We start from the raw sequence: 22,674 nt of genomic DNA on the forward strand, positions 1-22,674 counted from the left end.
ATTGGCCCCTATCCAGTGGTGGCGCAACTTAACCCCGTGACTTTCAAACTCCAACTTCCGCGCTCTATGCGCATTCATCCAGTGTTTCATCGCTCCCTGCTCCTTCCGGCGGATGGTGTGCGCCCTGATGCAGACCGGCCGGCTCCCACTCCTGTTTTAGTAGATGGGGAGGAGGAGTTCGAGGTTCAGGACATTTTGGATTCTCGCTTTCACCGCCGCCGCCTACAATATCTCATTGACTGGGTGGGTTTTGGCCCCGAGGAACGCTCTTGGGAAGACGCTTCCACAGTCCACGCTCCCGATTTAACCCGCCGCTTCCATCAGACCTATCCCGCCAAGCCGCGGCCTCGCGCCTCGGGAAGAGAGTCCCAGTTTGAGAGGGGGCTTGAGGAGGGGGATAGTGTGATGAGTCATGGGCCATGTAGTCCCGTTCCTGGCACTGTTGTGCTAGATGAAGAGGAAAACTGGGGTTTTTCACCGTTTCAGTCAGAATTGGAACTTTCCCAGCCAGATTTGGAAACCTTGCACCTGCAAGAGATTTGTCTTCCAGAAGTCTGTCAAACAAGCCCTGAACCTAAATCTCCTACGTTTTCTCGCCATGAGTTTTGTAAACAACAGAGGGGAGTTCAAGCGGCCTCTCGCAGGAGTGCGAGGATAGCTGCTAAGCATTCAGCTGATTAAGTCTGCTTTCCATGGGAAACTTTAAGGAGTCACACATCTGGACTCAGAGAATAGCTTTCGTTTCTGGTTCTCCAGAGAACTGCTCTTTGGCGGGAAAACGGGACCCTATTTAGGTGTTTTACCCACAAAGGGATCTTGCGGAGTCAATTCGTCAGCTACCGGAGTAGCGTGTGTGGACAGCTACTCCGTTTCCAAGCCTCGTTCCTGTTTCAAGCCTTGTTCCCGATTTCAAGCCTTCGTTTCCAGCCTTGTTTTACTCTCCGGATCTTGTCTTGTTTTCCGGACCTCGCCAAGTAATTCCACGGATCCTATTCTTGCTCCTCGTTTCCTTGCTGCCTCGAATCAAGCCTTGTGTTTCAAGAATCAAGTTATTTCCTAGCCTTGCTCAAGTTCATGGACTAAGGACCTTGTCATCTCCCCTCACTTGCTTGGCAAGTGAGTGTTTCGGTTATTGGATTACAACTTTGGACCTTAATATTTCATATTGGACATTGCTTCTTTGGACTAATTTTGACCTTTCCTGAAAGGTCTACTCCTGGACTAATTTATACGCTTGCTTTTATTAACTTTACATATTTCCTTAATAAAGATATTAGATAGATTCTGGCCTCTGTGTATGGTTATTGGTGCTCTGCTGCCTGGGTCGTGACAGTAGTTGGGAAGAAACATCAATGCCCAAAAGATTAACACTTTTCTACTATTAACAGAGCCCCTGTGGCAAAGTGCGTTAAAGCACTGAGCTGCTGAACTTGCAGACCGAAAGCTCCCAGGTTCAATCCTCGGGAGCGGCGTGAGCGGCCGCTGTTAGCTCCAGCTCCTGCCAACCCAGCAGTTCAAAAACATGCCAATGTGAGTAGATCAATAGGTACCGCTCCGGCGGGAAGGTAAAGTCACTCCATGCAGTCATGCCGGCCACATGACCTTGGAGGTGTCTACGGACAACACCGGCTCTTCGGCATAGAAATGGAGATGAGCACCAACCCCCAGAGTCAGACATGACTGGACTTAACATCAGAGGAAAACCTTTACCTTTACCTTTTACTATTAACAAATACAAAATGAATTATGTAAAATTAAATTGATTTTTTATTTATTATATAGGTTTCATAATTCAGACTTCCTATTAATTTTCCTACTGCAAATTACACATGTTTGTATCCTAATCTGGTCACCATCTGCAGACCTTACCTGGTGGAGCACTGGGATCCCTCAGCCAGCCTTTGGCTTGGTTCATTTTGGAATCTATTAAGGCCAATGCCCTCTTCATGGCTTCTGTGTCCTTTAAAAAAAGAAGGAAGGATGAAAGGTGTTGATCTATAGAACACTTTGCAAAACTCAAATTTTGGCAAAATTACAAAGGACAAAAGGAAGCACAACGTTCTTGCATTAAAAACAAGTCACAGAATTGGGTTGCTGGGAGTCACAGAATTATCAGCATCTTAGCATTATATACCAGCACGTTCTCGTTACTTAGAACGCAGACGTTGTAACATGCATTGTTGTAGGTTTTATGATGTTCCACCATTTCCCAAAGCATATAGCAATTTGACAAGAAAAAGACAATTTTTCAAGACTACATTAAGGTTAATTATTAAATCTTTAAAACAAATGAAACCACAACCACGCAATTATCTCCATGCACTCTCTGTCTATTTTCTTGATTCAATTACCACTAAGGGAGCAGGATAATTCTATTCATTGTAATCTAATTGAGAGGAACAGGAGGGAGATTAGGCAGATGAACAGTACTCTCATTTAACCCAAAACCCCAAGAAACTGGCAAAAAAGAAATAAAGAAATGATACAGAAGAAATAATACTTTAAATAAAAAAGCTTCTTTTTATAATACAGTAAAACTGTGTTACATTAAGTTAACTTTATCTTTGTTTGCTTTTAATTATTATATTTCAATATTAATATCAAGTCAATACAGGCCCCTTCTGCCCTATATCCCAGGATCTCATCTCCACTGCTAGATAATCTGGGATAAACAGAAAATCTGGGATCAGGTCCTGGGATATAGAGGCAGTGTGGAAGGAGCAACAGAGGTTATGGTGTGATATAGTATGGGGTATAGTATTACGTCTATTTGTAATAGTAGCAATCAAGCAACCAGAAACTACATTTATCCAGAATCTACCAAGTGTTGATTAACAAAGTCTACTGTAACTCCATGTGGATTAACAGCAAAGAACAGTACTATTTCTCTTTTTTAAGAAGATGAATCATGATTGAGAAAAGCTAGCAACGTGAGGACACCCACAATAACACTCAGAAATCAAACTTTTCTGTTCAGATCACATGCCTCTGGACCGAAATACACTAAGGCCAAACGGGGAATAGCATTTTACCATTTCAGGTAACCCACTGAAATCACAAGACCAAAATGGACTACGTACATCACAAAGCCATGCGCAGGTCCCCCAATTCAAATCTGGGCTCGATTCAGTCTGGATCTGATCCAGACCAATATGATCTGATATGGATCCCAAATCTTTATTCAGGCACGTTACTGTTGTTAAATACAATTTCTGAACACCTGTTGTTCTGGCAGGTTAGAGATTTGTTAAAATAAATTTGCTAAAAGAGTTTACATATGTTGCCGAAGGCTTTCATGGCCAGAACCACTAGGTTCCAGAAGCATTCTCTTCTGACGTTTTGCCCACATCTATGGGCCATCAGGAGAGAATGCTTCTGGAACATGGTCATACAGCCAGGAAAACTCACAGCAACCCAGAGTGTACATAATTAAAAAAAAAAAAAACAGGAGTTTCTCTTTTCCTCCTGATTGTTTTGGTTGCAGATCTTTACTGGTCTGTGGTGGAAAATAAAAAATGGCAACAACCTTGGACAATATCTATATTTCAACACAACCACATATAATGCCAATAGACCCTAAAAAGAGGATTAATATAGCTTGATGCAGACATGTAACTGAGGAGGGGGAGATGAGTGTCAGGTACATTTTGCTGTTTTTTAAAAAAGTAAGAAGAGTTGCTGACTGTTCAATCTTGATCGTTCATTCCAATGCGCATTGTCCAACAGAATAAGAAGATTGAGAGCTGCTCCTAACTTTCCTTCCTGCCTGATGCGTCTTGCCTTTGAATTGCCTAGCTGCTGGATCTCTATGGTCCTGCTGTGGGCAAGACAATTTGGTGTTGCCTCTTAAAAGGGTTGAGCACAATACTGGTGCCGTAAGGGAGTTTTCCCCATATCATTTGCGGCTTACAGTGGAAAGAGATGAAATTGTACCAGTTGAAACTATGTTTTTTGCTTGAATGTACCATAAGGTAAAGGTTTTCCCCTGACGTTAAGTCCAGTCGTGACCGACTCTGAGGGTTGGTGCTCATCTCCATTTCTAAGCCAAAGAGCCGGCATTGTCCGTAGACACCTCCAAGATCATGTGGCCGGCATGATTGCATGGAGCGCTGTTACCTTCCCGCCGGACCGGTACCTAGTGATCTACTTACATTTGCATGTTTTCGAATTGCTAGGTTGGCAGAAGCTGGGGTTAACAGCGGGCGCTCATTACGCTCCTGGGATTTGAACCTGGGACCTTTCAGTCTGCAAGTTCAGCAGCTCAGCGCTTTAACACACTGCGCCACCATCATGTACCATAAATATGTGAAATATATAAAATCTTAGTGATTAAGACAGCAGTCATATGCATATCTACCTGGGAGTAAAAGCCATTGAACTCAATAATCTTACCTCCAAGTATTAATATATAGGGCTTCACAACAAGTAGTTTACTGGACCAGTATAATATTAAAATATTCATGGCAGAACTTTCCAAATTGTGTATCATGACACGTTAAGTGTGTTGCTTGAAATGTCAAGGCATGCCGCCAAAAAATGTTGGAAGTTGACACTGGGGGGTCAAGGATTCATATACTCCTCAGGCCTCCTCTCTCCACGGCTGGGAACAAAATGTAGCAATTCTAGATAAAGCTACATAAGTATTACAGTAGAGTCTCACTTGTCCAACCTTCACTTATCCAACGTTCTGTATTATCCAACGCAGCCTGCCTTTTAGTACTTAGTGTTTTTGTAGTCAATTTTTCAATACATTGTGAAGTTTTGGTGATAAATTTGTAAATACAGTAATTACAACATAACATTGAACTACTTTTTCTGTCAAATTTGTTGTATAACATGATGTTTTGGTGCTTCATTTGTAAAATCATAACCTAATTTGATGTTTAATAGGCTTTTCCTTAATCCCTCCTTATTATCCAAGATATTCACTTATCCAAGCTTCTGCCGGCCCGTTTAGCTTGGGTAAGTGAGACTCTACTGTATTACTACATAACGTTACCGTGTATTGAACTGCTTTTTCTGTCAATTTGTTGTAAAACATGATGTTTTTATGCTTAATTTGTAAAATCATAATGTAATATGATGTTTAATAGGCTTTTCCTGAGTCCCTCCTTACTATCCAACATTTTCACTTATCCAACATTCTGCCAGCCCGTTTGGATAAGTTTGGATGTTGGATAAGTGAGAGTCTACTGTATTCTAAGAAATTACCGTTACATTCTTGGAATTGTATGTTATTATCTTACAAATCATATATTTTTAAAAAAAATTTAAATGAAAGATTTTCATGAGATATAGTATGTTCCCAAACATTGTTGTTGTTTATTCATTCAGTCGTTTCCGACTCTTCATGACCTCATGGACCAGTCCACGCCAGAGCTTCCTGTCGGCCATCGCCGCTCCCAGTTCCTTCAAGGTCAAGCCAGTCACTTCAAGGATACCATCCACCCATCTTGTCCTTGGTCGGCCCCTCTTCCTTTTTCCTTCCATTTTCCCCAGCATCATGATCTTTTCCAAGCTTTCCTGTCTTCTCATTATGTGGCCAAAGTATTTCATCTTTGCCTCTAATATCCTTCCCTCCAGTGAGTAGTTGGGCATTATTTCCTGGATGATGGACTGGTTGGATCTTCTTGCGGTCCAATGCACTCTCAGAATATTCCTCCAACACCACAGTTAAAAAGCATCTATCTTCCTTCGCTCAGCCATACATTACGTTATTGCAATTTATGTATAGTTCCATATCTCTTATAAGGGCTTGGTTTAACCTTTGGTTTGCTACTAAAACTAAATTACTGTGTTATGAAATGATGCATATCAAAAAAAGTGTGACACCAACATGAAAAGTTTGGAAAGCTCTGGTACACGACCAAAAGAAAGCTATATTTAATGACTATTATAAAAGCAAAAGAGTCTTGAAAGACAAACATGTGCTGATTCTTGCTCAAAACATTTACTATTAGAAGTAACAGGGAAGTTATTTTAGAGAAATTAACCATCTGTTACCTAAGCCTGTTGGCACTTTCCCTCCTCCAGTGTGAACGCAACCATAAGGTGCCACATAGCATCACTGAACCTCTATTTGATACTGAACAGCGTGAGATTTGCTTACATTGTCCCCAGGTTATATCTTGGGAGAAGCAAGGAGACTAAGGGCCCTTCCAGACAGGCCCTACATCCCAGGTTTTCTGCTTTAAATTGGATTATATGAGTCTGCACTGCCAGATAATCTGGAATAAACAGAAAACCTGGGATCAGATTCCAGGATATAGGGCCTGTCTGGAAGGGCCATTAAAAGCTTGTATTTGACATGCAGGGTGCGGAGGACGGGTGTCTGAGAGCCAATGCAGACACAGCCAATGTTTCTAGCATTTCAACCCTTACTTAGTGCAAAAATATGCTCCCTGTTAAAAAGACTGCTTGCTACCAGGCTCCAATACCTATGAAGTGATATAGCCTGCAGAGCCTAAGCCATATCTGCATTTTATTACCAAAGAAGGCAAGGCTGGAAGGAACACACCAAGGCCAATTTTCTGACATAACTGCAAACTTAGTCACCATGTACATTGCTTCAGTGCTTAGAGGTACCAAAGAGCTAAACACTGCAAGAAGCCCCAGTGCAAATTCTTTAGGTTTAAAAGCAGAAAACCACAAGTGAAAAGACTTGCAATATTCTACACAGCATAGAATTATAAATAAGCTATATTAAACAGCCTTAATTTTTAAAGTCAAAGGGCAACTAATATTAATGCAAAAACATTAATAACACTAATACAAATATAACAACATAATAGCATTGTATTCTGGGATTGTCAGTGCAGGGGTGAGAATTACAATCAAACAGAAAAAAAAACACAAAATCATTCTGCCCCAGGACTTCTATACATTGATAGGGAACTGCATATTTTAAAGCCCTTTTACATCAAAAGCCACATATAGGCACCTACACCTAAGGAGAAAAGAGAGAACACATGTTCGCAAATTAAACAAAACATTTTATGGGCTTGCCTTCTCCTTGATGTATTTAGTTTTTTATATGACAGCAGTACCTGGCATGGGAGAACATATTCAGACATGCAAGGTCTTTACCACTCACACCTGCCTGCTGAAATGACATCAATTCTAAAAAAAAATCTGCCTTTTGCTTTTTGCAGTGACTGCAGGAAAAAGTTGCCACTACTTTCTTCAAGTATTGAGGTTTAAATCTTAACTAATGTAGTCTTAACTATCTTAAATATCTCTGCCTGTTTTGGCTTTGCCCACTTATACTCATCTACACAGGAAATTTAAAATTTACACATATCTATTGTAATCTATATATATATAAGGGTAATGAAATTTCAGCCTAGGACAAAACTACACATCCCAGAAACACTAAACTTGGCAGCACAACCCCTTATCTATGCCTCTACGTTCATACAACAAAAAGAAAAGAAAAATGAAGTCCTAATTAAAGGGAGAGGAATAATATTTTTTATCCAATTGCTGCCAGTTAAAAGGCTAAGCTCCGCCCACTTGGTCTCCTAGCAACCCACTCAGCCCAGGGGACAGGCAGAGTTAGGCCTCACTTAGGCCACTTCCCCACTGCCTATAAAATACAGATTATCAGATTTGAACTGGATTATATGGCAGTGTAGACTCAAGGCCCTTCCACACAGCTATATAACCCATTTATAATCTTATATTATCTGCTTTGAACTGGATTATCTTGACTCCACACTGCCATATAATCCACTTCAGTGTGCAGTCGGACACAACTGGACTTAATGTCAGGAGAAAACCTTTACCCTTTACCTTAACTACCACCAATTCCTCAATACTTTATTTCCCATACCACCATACTTCGCCACAGCAACGCGTGGCCGGGCACAGCTAGTTTTCTATAGAAGTTATCAGCCCCCCCCCCTCCAAAAAAACCTCCTTTCACAAAAAAGCCAATTATGAAGGAGTAGCTGTGCTACATCAACCAAATGTGGGAAATGCATACATGATATCTCTTCTAATTTAGAAAGAATAGTGATGGGCACTGCATACTGTGCGGCTTGATGGCAACTTCCATGGCACTCACAGCCTGCTTCCTCTAGAACATTTTAGTGATTCTAGTTATCATAAGGAAACATACATCAAAACATCTCTAGCTGAGAAGCATAATGTTAAAAAACATATTAAAATTCTTAAATGAAGATGATTAAAAAGAAAACACATGCAAAAGATCATATTGTAACACCTGTAGTTTACAGGCCAGGGTCCAAGAAATGTGAAAGGAAGCAGAAGCAGCTTTCTTTCTCAGCAGCCTTCCACATCTCGCCTCAGTCACTTCCACGTGGGTGCAATTCAAGTGAGCTTCATATTAGGAGTGTGCGAAATGGCAGAAATCCATTCTGTTTATGTTATTTTTTCATTTTGATTTTCTGGTACTGTTGTCTCATCCCCACCACCACCATCACCCCCAATTCTGTTTTCAGGAAAATTCTTCCTGAAACTGAAACAGAATTCCAAATTCCGAATCTTCCCGAAAACAGAATGGGGGTGCACCCGAAATTCGAAATGAAGTGAAAACAGAACTGATTTCTACCATTTTGCACACCCTACTTCATATGCATTTTGAAACATGGTGTGGAGGTCTGCCATTCAAAAACAGCACAAAAGGCAAAAAAAAATCCCACACGCTTCACAAAGATGTCAAATTTCTTTCAGTGCCTTCTGGATTATTTTCACCATCCTCTTTGTAGAGGAAACTTCTTTTCCTTTTTGGGCTAAGCCAAAAAGTAGCAGCCATCCAATTGGAAGGGAAAAACCCTATAGCTGTCTGCCATTGATAGCCTTGTTAAAGGATTATTTTAAAAAATACTCAAACACTCAAATCTTCAATTCTGTGCCTGGTCTCTTCCAGCACTATTATTCTACGATTCTATGATTCCATGATTCCCTGAATGTGTTGTCCACCCAGAAATGGAAAGATGGCAAATGGATAGTGAGTACAAGGAGATCTGGGGTACAAATACTTCCAGGTATGTGCTCCAGTCAGACATTTCTTTCTACACACAGAAAGCAGGACAGAGAAAGGACAGACACAAGCCCTCAATTCAATCCACTCCCTTATGGAGGCAGAAATGGGTTTCTAAAATATGTGTGTGGGTAGATTCTTACAGAAAGAAATGAGAGACATAGAGAGAGCTCTATGTCCTCAGCCACTAACAAAGCTTAGTAGCAGAACATTAAAATGTTGATTAAATATTACAATACTGCACAAAAAACGTCAGTGGCAATCCAATGAATGACACATGCAAAACTAGTCCCATTGTTGCCTTATGGAAAAAGCAGAACTGTGTCTGTGTGTCATTCAGCAACAGACAAAGGAAGTCCCAGACTGAACTCCTGAATCTCTGCCATTGGACTGAAACTTGACTTTTAAAGATGGAGAGTGTGGGTGTCATTTCTGTGCCTTGAAAGCACTCCAAAAAGTTTCCTTGACTAGGCAACATGCTGATTCTAAGAAGCAAACTCCAAGGATATGCTCAACAATGACAAAATTCTTATCCTGTGTTACCTTTCTATATTATGTCAAGGCACTTTCAGTACAGAAAATATTTACAGTACAGTTTAAGTTGAAGAAAGTTTTGACAGCTCAGCAATAAATCTGTTTCCATATTATCTTTTAACAGCTAGTTGATAAACCTAATAAGGAGATGTACGGAGTATGAAAAAGGATCCGCATTCAAAATTGTTCTGTCCATGCAGGACTGTCAATCTAAAAAACCTTTTGATTTGAAGCAGTGCTCCAATTTATACTTGTGGGCTAAACCAAGAGTTTAGGAACAGAAAAACCTCATGCAGCAGAAATTTAAAAATAATAGGGAGGATTTTTAAAAAATGCAATGTAAACCCTTACACAAGCTTCTGGGACTCAGGGTTTGGATTTATCTGTACAGATATCTGTAACTAAATAAATAAATGCAAGGCTCACTTCAAAAACAAGACACAAAAGTGGCTTCTCAAACAGGCAGGGGGAAAACCTCTTTTTCAAGGTTCCAACCACTGCCACCATTAAATGTGGGACACCCTGCCCAAAGCCTTTTACATTTAGACTAAGGGAATCTTTTTCTTAATATCCCACACCTTTGCCACGCCTTTTTAATATGGGATCTCTCAAATCCCACTATGACAGGGGGTAATCATTCTTTCAGGATCCCAGCCACTGCCAGCTATAAACACTTGAGTCTATATGTGTGCATGTACAAGATGATGTGACACTGAGGGGAAATATGTGAGACAAATCTTCCGCTGACTCTAAGTAGAGCAATTCACCACTCAGAAACACTATCTTTATTAAAAACAAAGAATTATTTATTTATGGTTTCTCTAGTCCAAAAAGCGTAACTTGTTGCAAAGGTTTACTTCTTCAGTTTCATTTGTACATAATATAACTATATCTCTCATTCTTAAACATCAACCACTTGACTGAAACTGTTTCAACAGTATTCCTTTTCCTCAGCTCTATCTCACTGGAAACCTAAACCTAACTGACTTCAGACATCTTTCTAACTCACCGGCTAGAGAACTTCACTAACTGAATTTCAAACTTCTTCCTAGCTCACCGGCTAGAGAACTTCACTAACTGAATTTCAGACTTCTTCAATTCAATTCTATAAAGGTTGTTTCTTGTTCTTGTCTTTCTTCCTGTTCCTCCATCCTTTCCTCCTCTAATTCTACCTCAGAAACCGTTTTCTTGGTTTTAGGTGGGGCCATTTTTTTTTTGTGAGGTAAATCTTTGCTTCGTCTTCTGAGGTAAAACTTTGGCTTCACTTTTAAGTTACTGGTTCCAATTGCCACATAAATCTTGTTGTCTTAAACCACTGGATTTAGTTATTACACGGATCCTGATACTTCAAATTCCTGGATTTAGGCACTCTCTTCGGATCCCGACGCTTCAAATTACTGGATTTAGGCACTTTTTCGAATCCCGACGCTGCCACCATTAAATGCAAGGGTCTTTTCATATCTGTCATTAGTCAATCATCCTAGAAATCATACAACGCCCAGTACTCACTAAGCAATTATAACAACTCACCTACTCTTAGAACAAGGCATTACTTTTTATGTACAGGGCCAAATGTCACAAAGGGGTTCCATTATTTAATAACTGCTTTAAGTTTTGTTTTTAATTTACAGTACCATAGTACCATATACAATATACATAGAAAACAAAAACTATATTTCATTACATGTAAAAACTTTTTCAAAAAAACCTTTTCAAGAAGTTTTTAAAATATCTGACACCTTTGTGACTTTTGGCTCACCATGTCCTATCATTTTATTAATTTAATGCAATTTCTTATTTAAATTAAAATTCACCTTACACTCTAGGGCAGTGGTTCTCAACCTGTGAGTCCACAAGTGTTTTGCCATACAACTCCAAGATATCTGGAGACCCACAGGTTGAGAACCACTGCTCTAGGGCAAAACCAATGTTTATAAATAGGTCATTTACTTCTTCCACAAAGCTAAAGTTAAGACAAACAGTGGACAAAGCATGCCTAAGGCATTTACCAAATTTATTTTGTGAGGGGAGGAAAGCAAAGAAAATATCTACTCCTGGACATCAAGAAACTCATAACCATCAAATGCACATTAGTATTCCCTGCAATAGCATTGGTGGCTGTCACCACCTCATAAAAAACTTCATCCCTCACTGGGAAGATGGCAGTTCTTTAAGTGCATTTTAATAACCCTGCTTTTAGGTGTGAGTTCAGTGTAACAACTGACACACATAAAAATGCACTGCACACATTCTGAACACAGCACAACATCCCATGGCCATGCTTTTCTGTTTTAGTAGAAAAGATAAATGTTGCAGGCTGCAGAAAAGTTCTTACCTTCTAAAAAGGGGAGAAAAAGGATACAAACAAAAATAAAACAGAAAAACAAAAGATGCATGAAGAAGTCAAGATAAGTGGTAAACTATCATTGCAGAATAAGAGTGAGGGGCATAAATACACAGGATAGGATTCGAAAACTTTAGTTTGTCAAGAAAGTTTACATAATTTCTAAAAATAAGAGGTTCTCTTTTCCTATTATTATGACGATGATGATCATTATTTTATGTTGTCGTTACAGATCTGTATTGAAGAAGAGGGGCAAGAGCAAATAAGTTTTCCTATACTATACATACCATACAAGTAACATTAGGATGCTTTAATCTAATTTCAATTTTGATACTTTTGCATGAAATTCTAGAATTGGTAAACATATTTTACAAACTCTGATGTAAAATATCATGTTTAAATGCAATGGACCTTTGTTATCCACTGGAAGTTGTAATAGTGAAATGATGTCCCTTGTAAAGTTTGCTTTTTGAATTTTCTTTTTGAATATTTTCAAGCCATGGATGGCTGAATCCACGAATAAAGAACCCATGGACTTGGAGGGCCAACTGTAATGTCCCAGGCCTGGGCATCAGAACAAACTAAGTTCAACACTAAAAAAGAGCAGATAAATAAGCTCTTAATAAGGAAGGCTATAGGAAGTAGCACTCAAGACCATTAATCATTTCCTTTCCCCACAGAAGTACTAAAACAGTCTCAGTACATCCAATGTGCTACTTATAAAGCAGTTCCTAAATACACCTGAAGAGTGAAAATAAACAGAGATCTAGCTAGCACCAACTTGTGAATCTTACCAGTACAAATTGTATTACGATGAAGACAAGTTAGACTGGAAAATATTAATGTTATTTTCATTAGCATTACATGTACCTTGCTGGCCCAAGCATCTTCATCCCAGGATGTCAGCTGTAACACACGGATTATTTCATTTATTTCAGTACTCATCTTCTCTACTGTGAAATTGCGGTTTTTCAAGGCCTCTTCTATTCCTTGGCTTTTGGAATTTTTAGTAGTTACAAAAATCTTCATAGCTGCAAACATCAGAAAAGCCAAATATGAAGCACTCCTTTATGTGATGGAAGAAAACTGGACCCTGGATGTTGCTCACTCCTATCTCAAAGTATTGGTAATTCCAAATATCCCCCCTCCCTACCCCACAGCAATTGCTTGGGTTTGCCTAAAATCAAGTTGGTCCTGACTCAGGAATTTTATGGTAATCAGATTTTAATCCTGGCCATAGTCCAAAATACTAGGAGCAGGATTCTTCTCCTATCTGCAAGGAGTGAAGATGACTTGAGCTCAGGAATGCTTTTCTGCAGGTGCCACTGCCATCTGACCTGTATTAGGAGCAGAGGGCACTTTCAATGGTGGCCTCTTGTCTGTAGAATTCACATTTGAAAGAAATCGGCCAAATCCACATTTTGCTTTCTGATACAATCAGTGGAAACATTCCTTTTTTGAAAGGACAGGTAGCTCAGATAAAGAAAACATGGTGCTGTAATTCTGCATAGTGCAAACACATGCAGGAATACGTATTCGAGCAGTGGTTCTCAACCTGTGGGTCGCCAAGTGTTTTGGCCTACAACTCCCAGAAATCCCAGCCAGTTTACTGGCTGTTAGGATTTCTGGGAGTTGAAGGCCAAAACATCTGGGGACCCACAGACTGAGAACCACTGCATTAGAGGAATGCACATTAAACCAGGATAAGAAAATAATGAGATACTCCAAAATAGGGCCCTTAACACACATCAGTACATATATGCATAAACCACATTGCATGGTGAAACTGATTAAGAGATGGGTGCATTGAAGCAAGGGGCTTTGAAAAAAAACAACAACCCAAAATTCTCCAAGGCGAGAAAGTCACAAATACCATGGATCCTGGAAGCATATCGGAAGTTGAACTCTTTGGTGTGCATAAGCACCATCCAAACCTTGACCTAGTTCCTACACTTGATGTGTGATCAGTTGCACATTCAATTCGCTTCCATTTCCGGTAATTTCGTCCTGCATTATGTGGTCAGTGTAGATGCACCTTAAGTCAATTGTCGTTTGCTATCTGTAGAATCAATGTGGTGTAGCAATTTGGGTTTGAATCCCTGCCTAGCCAAGGAGTCTTTGGGAAAATCACACTCTCCAGGCCTCAAAAGGAGGCAAAGGAAAAAACCTTCTGAACACATTCTGCCAAGAAACCCCCATGATAGGGTCACCATAAGTCAGAAATAATTTGAAGGCATGCAACAAACTTTTCTTTTGGTTTTCATTTCTTTCTTATACCTTTGTTTTATTTTCACCTCTTTGCTAGATTTTATTTTGTAGAATATATTTTAGCAAACATAAGGAGATTTGAAGGCCAGTATGTAGGTGCGGAATCTATGGATACAGAGGTCTGACTGTACATTTAAACTGGAATGTCCAGTATTTTTCTGCTGAGGGACAGATTCCTAGGAGATAAATGAGGAAGAGGGGGAAGAAACAGTATTTTAGAATTTGGTTGGGTTGAAGCCAGAAGTGGGATAACAAGCTGGAAAGGCACAATGCTTGGAAAAGTTACTCTGGGGACAATAATGCCCAGGATCTTCAAGCTCCTTTAAAAGCTCTTTGAATTACAGTGCAGAAAAATAACTTTTCCAAGTACAGCACAACCAGTCCCACACCTTTCTCCATCTCTTTCTGCTTGTCTTGCCCAACACAAGAGCAGGAGAAGAACCACTTGATCTTACCTGAGTTTTGAACTAACAGCAGAGTTTTTGAAATTGGACTGCGGGTTTCTGCGCTTATGCTACATGTAACCCTTGCTGAGGTAGTCAGCCTGTGGCATGACCACCATATTAAATCTCATCCTTAAATAAAACACCTAGTTACAGGCAAGCATCACAGACAGAATAAAATATAAATAGCCCAATAATTCACACATCTCAGTGCCTTCGGCTCACAGAACATAAATAGGAGATATGCACGCTATTCAAGTTAGGACCTAGGAGGCATAACTTTCTCTCCCAGGACAGCCACAAATAAAATCACACATTTAGCATCTGTAGTTGTCAACAAAACACACAAGAACTTTCTATTACTGATAAGTTTTCAATAAGCATCTACCTCCTAAGCTTTATTCACATATGGTTCAATATTTTTAAGAACATGTACAGTGCAATGCAGTTCACCACACCTATTGCAGAAAGTTACCTGAAATAAGAACTGGCAGTAATTCTTTCACCGTGTTCATAGAGTTCACCAACATGACCCTGTGCTCCTGGTGAGTCAACTCTTGTTGTCGTTCATCAATCATTTTGGCCATCTTGGTCATTCCTGTGTAGAGAACGTCCAGTAAACCATGAAGCCAATATTACATTATCTGAAAGAAGCAACATATAACCTATAACCTCAAGCTGAATTCCAATTTTGTCATCTATCTTATCTAGTTGAAACCACAACTTGTTTGTCATCAACTGGTACAGTTTATACATCACACGACAATTTAAAACTAGAAACGAAATGATAGTTTCAAATACTGTGTTTTGAAAGCACAAAGCTACTATTACTTGCTATTATTTTAGAACACAATATAACTTAATATTTTACATATAATTTGACTTAGAAAATTTGAACACTGTGAATATTATGCCATGTTGTACTTTGAACTAGAAAGTAGCTCTATTTAAAACACTAAAACTATGTTGAGATACCTATTTAATGGAAACAGAAAATACAATAAGATTGTGCCAGCAGTATACCGCACATTTTATGCAACCTATAAAGAGCAGTATGGTCCAGAACCCATGTTTATCATCACGTTACATATTCATGTATCCCAGAATGAGCACACAGAGATATACTTTTGCGAGATCTGGAAATCCCTGATTAAAAACTTAATAGGATACTTCTAGCCAAGTTAAAGTCTCTCTCTCTCTCCGTCTGCCTCAACATATATATGCAATGCAGAGATGGTAACGCTGGATTACCCTACAGTTGAAAACAAAACTAAAACTACAATCTAAGTGATACATATTAAAGACTTGGCAGAACTACATACATTTCAAGTGTTGTTGTTCACATTATACAGATGAAAATGTTAAGACTTCTAGTACCACTGTAGATCGTAAATAAACACAGCCTTAAAATACATCTGTCTCTGATAACAATATTTTGCATAGACTACTAGTTAACTTGAATATAATTAGAGGAATGCTAAGCAAAAAATCTTCTCCTTGATAGGAAACAAGCATATAAAAGAGATGGTTAACATCACTAGGAAACATCTCTACAACCATGGTGTCCCTATATGACAAAACATTCAAAACATGAAAATGCCTCCCATTCCCAGAAACACTACTTCATTCTGTATTTATATATAAAGTAGTGGCCACTCCCATTGAATGTGTCAGAAAACCAATTCTAATTTCTCACATGTTGAGAAATTAGAGAAGAAAAAATTAATGTATGTGATGCTATCTTGGACTATAAATAAATCCATTGGTTTATCTAGGAGACAACCCCAGAAAATGGCCACAGAAAATTTTTTGACTGCTCTCAGATTCTCTCTTGAAGCTGTGGCCATTTCAAATAACTGCCCATATGCTGGGTCACACGAATTAAGGCCTCTATGCCCAACCATAAGCCAGTCAGCAAATCTGTCCAGGTCATGATGCTAGGGCTGCTTTCCATATGAACTGGGCTTTAGGCATCTCTCTTCCACACAGATATATTTATATCCATACTGTGTAATTGATATTCTAAGTACACGTAAGTTGGATTAAAGCTCAGGGGAGATCCTTGAAATTCAGAGATTCAGAGCTGCTCTACTGACATTGCACAACCCACTATAAAACAACACAATTCACATGAATACTTCCCAAATTCAATGATTTAGCAAGCATTCTTGACTTTAAAAACCACTCAAATTTGCTGTTATCCAGATTTAGAGGTGGGAGGGGGTTTCCAAATTTAGTGCTCCTGAAGTGTGAAGATAAATAACACTATGTAACAAAATTTGAAAAAAATTATGTTCCTGATTAGAAAGTGTTATGCCTGTTTAATTGTGCGTTACTTACTTTGTAAGTAGTTGTTATACTCCAGAAACCTTGTTTTTGTAGCTGCCAACAACTATGTTGAACTGGTTGAGACTCTATGAGATATACATTCATTGAAAAACTATAGAAAAATGTGCTGTAAGATGTCCCACAAAAACGAAGTTTTTGCAGTTTAATAAACTTTTCCTGTGTTTTATGATAGAACCAATTAGGAATTGACATTTATAATCCAAGAACAAAAGTCATGTTACATTTGTTGTTGACTTGAGGCAAGATAGATGCCAAGGATAATTTCAGATAGAATTGATTCTTATCAGGGATAAAAGACAAATTCCCAAATGGAGAATTTTCTCAGCTATCAGATGAACTGCTTCATACAGCTAATGTCTACAAATTGCACAGAACCTTAAGCAGATTCCAGGTATTTCCAACTATCCATCCATAAGATCACAGTTCAGTACTAGTTTGTGTTTTGAATTGTGTGTGCTTCAAGTCCAAGACTTTTCATCTCTAGTTGAAAGAATCCCAATTAGGAAGAGTAGGGAAGTCCACTACCTCCTCAGAGAACTTGAGAAGCAGCTGCCAATCAGAATAACCATTTTTACTCAGCAGTTTTTTTACAATAGCAGCTCCCTAGAAATACAAGTAACCCGTTTCAATTACCAACATGCAAAAGTATGTCAGATTGAAACATGATCAAGACACCACAGAAAATATTTCAAGATTGTAGAAAGGCTACATCCAGACAAGGTCAATTCAAATAAACTGGCAGTATAACGGAGACAGAGGAAATCACTAGTCTAGTATCACCAGTCAAAGAAAATTGTGTTCCATGGAGGCACTAAAGAATTGAGTACAACAAAATAGGGGGCAGGTATTTGGCAGTGCTCAAACCAGTGTAGTAGTTTAAACTGTGGTCTATGGCACTGGAGACTAAAGTTTGAATCTCTCCTCAGTCATGAAAACCTATTGAGTGATCTTAGCAAAGTCACATGGGCAGTGGGGAATGACGGTAAGTCAGCTGCAGATGACCAAAGGAATGTCTCTTCTCTGCATTTCTCCTTTCCAGCCTGATTCTTCTCCTGTAGAGGAATCTTTCATTCATTGCATTCCTCTTAGCAATTTCTTTGGGTCATCCTGGATGTGATTGTGACAGGCACAAATGTTTATTTGCATACCCCATCCATGTCGAGGGAATGTGTGTGGAACTGCTCAAATAAACATCACATGAAGTATGCTACAGAAGAGAGTTGAAGGAATTGATCCTGGCTGAAAGAGAAGTTCTCACAGGCAATCTCTCAGCATGGGGAGGTGAAACAGGGGGTTTTCAACTCATTTAATCCAGGTACTATTTAAAATTTAAAATTCAGGGCTTCTAGTGTGTCCAGAACACTAAGAAAGAATTATACACACATGGGGTAAGTGTTTATATCACAAAAATGCTCTCCAAAGACACATAACGGTTTAATCTCCAAATTTAGTCAACAACTCAAATAGTGGCTACTTCCTTCCTTCACCAAAATATTAAAAAATAAGAGTATGTGCTCATCTAGAAAGTTCAAGACATGATACAGGAGAATTATGATACTATATTGGGGGGATATGAATTCTAAATTCCATTTTAGTGTAAAAACTGCCTTTTAATTCTGTTTTTACCACACTGTTACTTTTTCATTGTTTTTTTTTTTACTTTTGTATTGCTCTTTTTAAACTTGTCTAGTGTCCATAGATGTTAGCCACCTTGAATCCCCATGGGGGAAAAGGCAAAATATAAACAATGATGATGATGATGATATGATGATTATGATGATAAAAATTTCTTACCACTAGTCAACACTGTGTAGTTTACAAAATAGGGAGTAAACTATACAAGCCTCAAAAGATTTGTTCAAGAAGCCTAAAAGAGGCTACACATTCCATACATCACCAAAAACTCTTGGTAATTATTACAATAAGAAGATACCACCGGTTACAGACTCTTTATTTGCCCCTTCCCTCCAACTGTAATTCAGAGCAATGGGCTTCCCTTTATTTACTCTCACAAGCAGTACACAGCATATGAAGCTGCTTTGTACCGAATCAGAACACAATTTATCATATCCAGCACCATGAACTGACTGGCAGTGATGCTTGAAGGGCTCAGATCAGATATACTGCCCTGGTATGAACATGAAACTTCCTATAAGCAAAACATCTGTTGGACCACGGAGAGAAACGTCCAGATTTTAAAAGTCCTGTATAAAAAATAGCTCAGGAATAAACCAAAGAATATTAGGCTATGTCTAACCTGGTCCCAGGTTCTTTGTATATGTCACCAAGTCCTCCATAGTCTCCACCACTTCTGCCACAGTTAGGTATTCCAGAATTCCTTTGCAAACACGGATTATTTTACGAACCTAAAATTTAAAATAAAATCTAACAATTAGACTTTTCTTTTATTACAAGCCAAAATTGTTTAAATTAAAGGGCCTACTGGTAATAAAAACAGAATTAGTATACATCAGCTACAGTAAGGATGGAACATTGAAAGATATAAGTGGTTTGTACTAACATTCATTGCACTGTGCCTTTACAATACATCTGTCTTTTCTCAATAGAAATTATTATTCTGTCACTCTGAGATGAACAATCAGTTAGTGTGTGCACACACAAAAACTCCAAAATTATTAGAAGTTCTGCATTTCCTTGTCCATCATCCTCTCCCAAATAGAAGGTCTCTATTTGAGCAGTAAATTAATTAATCATTTCCTAAAATAACCATATGTAGCAGTAGAGTACAAAGACATTATTTCACACTATGAATCTGTGAAATGGATTACACCACGACAGATAATGTTACAGTTGTAACTCCCAAGAGAATTGTATGGGCGACTCTCTGTGGATTCCTGCCTGTATCTGGTATGATAGTTTGAGAGCATCGTATGAGATCACAAAGACGATAAAATATTGAATGCGTTCAAGAAATTGCTTTCCTGAAGGCTAATTAACTACTGTATAACATCAAGAGTTATTATCTTGAATTATACCAATAAGAAATAGTAGACTGCTTGCACAGTAATCATTACAAAAATCAAGAGCCAAGGGTTCTCATAACATGGCCAATAAACTTGGGTTTAATGCCACTGTCTCTCACAAATAAAGAGAGTATGCCTGCCAAGGAATAATTAGTATCTATCTTCAACCCAGAACAATGTATTAGTGTTCATTCCACAGGAATAAATATACTTTTCATTAATATTTCCCATAGGAGATCAAATGGTCATACAGCAGTAACCATAATAGAATATATAAACAATTTATTTTTCATTTTAAGACTGATGTATGTTACTGAATTTCATGAAGTATTAAATTTCTGAAAAGGGAAGCTTTTCAGAACATGGCTTTTCAATACGGATGTGACATCCTAAATGTTAATTCAGTGGTTTCTACAATATTTAGAAAGCATTATAAGGCAGATAGTTGTATTTAAAGAATTTCCAAAAAACGAACTGCTAATAAATAGATGTAATTTTACAACTAGAAAGCCCACCTCGGCCTCATCAAATGTTAGAAGTAAGTCCGATGTCCCGGAGAGAATGCCTCTTGATCCATCAATAAGGTAGTCACGAGCAGGTACTGAATAAGGATCCGTTTGGAGCATCTGAGCTGCCTGGACAAGTTTTGTGCAAGCATTTTCCACTCTGAAAAATCATGATGAAACAGAAATTAAACTCAGTTCTCTCACCAATAACAGACAAAGGATATATACCCTAAAACACTATGAATCTTAATGTCTTCTATGCACTGCACAGCCTGCTCAATGTGGTTACCGTGTTTCTACCCCACAGGCATTTTCTTTCAACTGCCAATTTATTTTTTTAATGGACAGACATAATATAGCTTCATTTAAAGCATAAACTACCTTTAAACATACAACACTTTAGGGAAAATCTCATAATACATGCAGCCATGATTAGCTGTCAACTAATAGCCCTTTTTATGTAAAAGCTGGTTTCAGAGAGTGGGATCAATCCCAGGTAAGTGGCAGGGAAAGATATTTAGTGTATCTCTGCTAAACTCACCATGTCTCTGCTTTTCTAAAGTACTATCTGTAAAAAATATACAAAAAGATCATTCTAGGTCTCATCTCCCCAATTTCTGCAAAACAGAATATTCAGAATACTGAGTTGAACTGGGAAAAGGTCAAGCAGCTGGCTCTTCTTATTCAAAATGCAAGTGAAGGCAGGCAGATAAAAACAGAGCAATCACCATTCAGATCCATTGTATGTTTTAAACTAACTTTGGGGAAGAAAAATTAACAGCACAGTGGAAAATATTCTGTGTTGTCAAGATTAAAAGTAAAGATATCTACAGCATATCTATATTTATATTCATATCTATATTTATGTATCGTAGTCAGAGTTTGATCCATGGGCCAGATTTTGCCCACCTGCTCCTAAAGCCACTATCCCAAAACCCTAGATTCATCTAATTGTGCTTTCCTGAAAATGACAAGTTTTTTTTTACTAGAAAGGTGTGTTGTCATTATGGATTAAACAATTTGTCATACACATTTAGTGCGTGTGTGTGTGTTCTAATTAGTGAAAACGTATGATGGATGGTACTTATTAGGTCACAGGGTTGTTGTATGTCTTTCGGGCTGTATGGCCATGTTCCAGAAGTATTCTCTCCTGATGTTTCACCCACATCTATGGCAGGCATCCTCAGAGGTTGTGAGGTATGGAAAAACTAAGCAAGGAATGTTTATATATATCTGTGGGAAGTCCAGGGTGAGGGAAAAACTCTTGTCAGTGGAGGCCAGCGTAAATGTTCCAGTTAATCACCCTAATTTGCATTGAATGGCTACATCTACTAGCTACTTTCTGCCTGGGGGCATTCTTTGTTAACTTCCCATGTCTCAGAGTGTTGCTTCTTATTTACTGTTCTGATTTTTGAGGTTTTTTTGATACTGGTAGCCAGATTTTGTTCATTTTCATTGTTTCCTCCTTTTGGTTGAAGTTGTCCACATGTTTGTGAATTTCAATGGCTTCTCTGTGTAGTCTGACATGATAGTTGTTGGAGTGGTCAAGCATTTCTGTGTTCTCAAATAATATACTGTGTCCAGGTTGGTTCATCAAGTGCTCTGCTATGGCTGATTTCTCTGGTTGAATTAGTCTGCAGTGCCTTTCATGTTCTTTGACTTGTGTTTGGGCGCTGCGTCACTTGACTATCAGTTAGAACAAACCAATAGGCTTGTGCAATTCGGTCAAAAAGCATGCTGTTTTGGGCTCCATTGTCGGCTGACCCCTCATTCTGTTTACCGGGAAATTACTCAAATTGGGAGGAGTGTTGTCGTTTTCATTTGGCCTATTGACTAAAATGGGAAGCTTTAAAAGCTCAATCCTCAGTCATTTTACGGCCTATCTGCATGAAATCTATCTCAGCTTCAGAATAATTCACCAATCTACTGGACCTTTTAGAATTATTTAAAGTTTTTAACATAACATTTCTTAAAATAAGACAAACTGCAAGAGAGGGTGGGTTCTGGGAATTGTAGTTGCCGGTTGTGTCCATTCTCGGCCTGGACACAACCAGACCTTTTATTGGCTGAGAAACAGAGAGAGAGAGTGCAACTTCAACCCCCATCATGCTCCAATAGAAACTCAGAGACTTTTCAATGCCCGTCCCATGCAAGTGCTGCTGGGAAAGCGAGTTCACAGCAGGGCCCTCTCTGGAGGAGAAGCCTAAGGAACTCTTCCATTGCTGGGGAGGGAGAAAAGACA

General features: G+C 38.7%; 1 protein-coding gene across 2 annotated transcripts in view; it reads right to left on the reverse strand.

The window, feature by feature from the left end:
* vcl (vinculin) overlaps nucleotides 1–22,674 on the reverse strand; it is a 117,629-nt gene that overhangs the window by 53,184 nt on the left and 41,771 nt on the right. For both annotated transcript variants that reach the window (XM_003223117.4, XM_003223116.4), the window contains exons 3-7: nucleotides 20,442–20,592; nucleotides 19,200–19,308; nucleotides 15,069–15,191; nucleotides 12,753–12,913; nucleotides 1,870–1,960 (exon numbers count right to left, since the gene is read on the reverse strand). In XM_003223117.4, the coding sequence (XP_003223165.2) occupies nucleotides 1,870–1,960; nucleotides 12,753–12,913; nucleotides 15,069–15,191; nucleotides 19,200–19,308; nucleotides 20,442–20,592 (635 nt within the window). The remainder of the gene's footprint in view (nucleotides 1–1,869; nucleotides 1,961–12,752; nucleotides 12,914–15,068; nucleotides 15,192–19,199; nucleotides 19,309–20,441; nucleotides 20,593–22,674) is intronic.

This window comes from Anolis carolinensis, chromosome 3, assembly GCF_035594765.1.
Source record: "Anolis carolinensis isolate JA03-04 chromosome 3, rAnoCar3.1.pri, whole genome shotgun sequence".
Classification (NCBI taxonomy): Eukaryota; Metazoa; Chordata; class Lepidosauria; order Squamata; family Dactyloidae; genus Anolis; species Anolis carolinensis.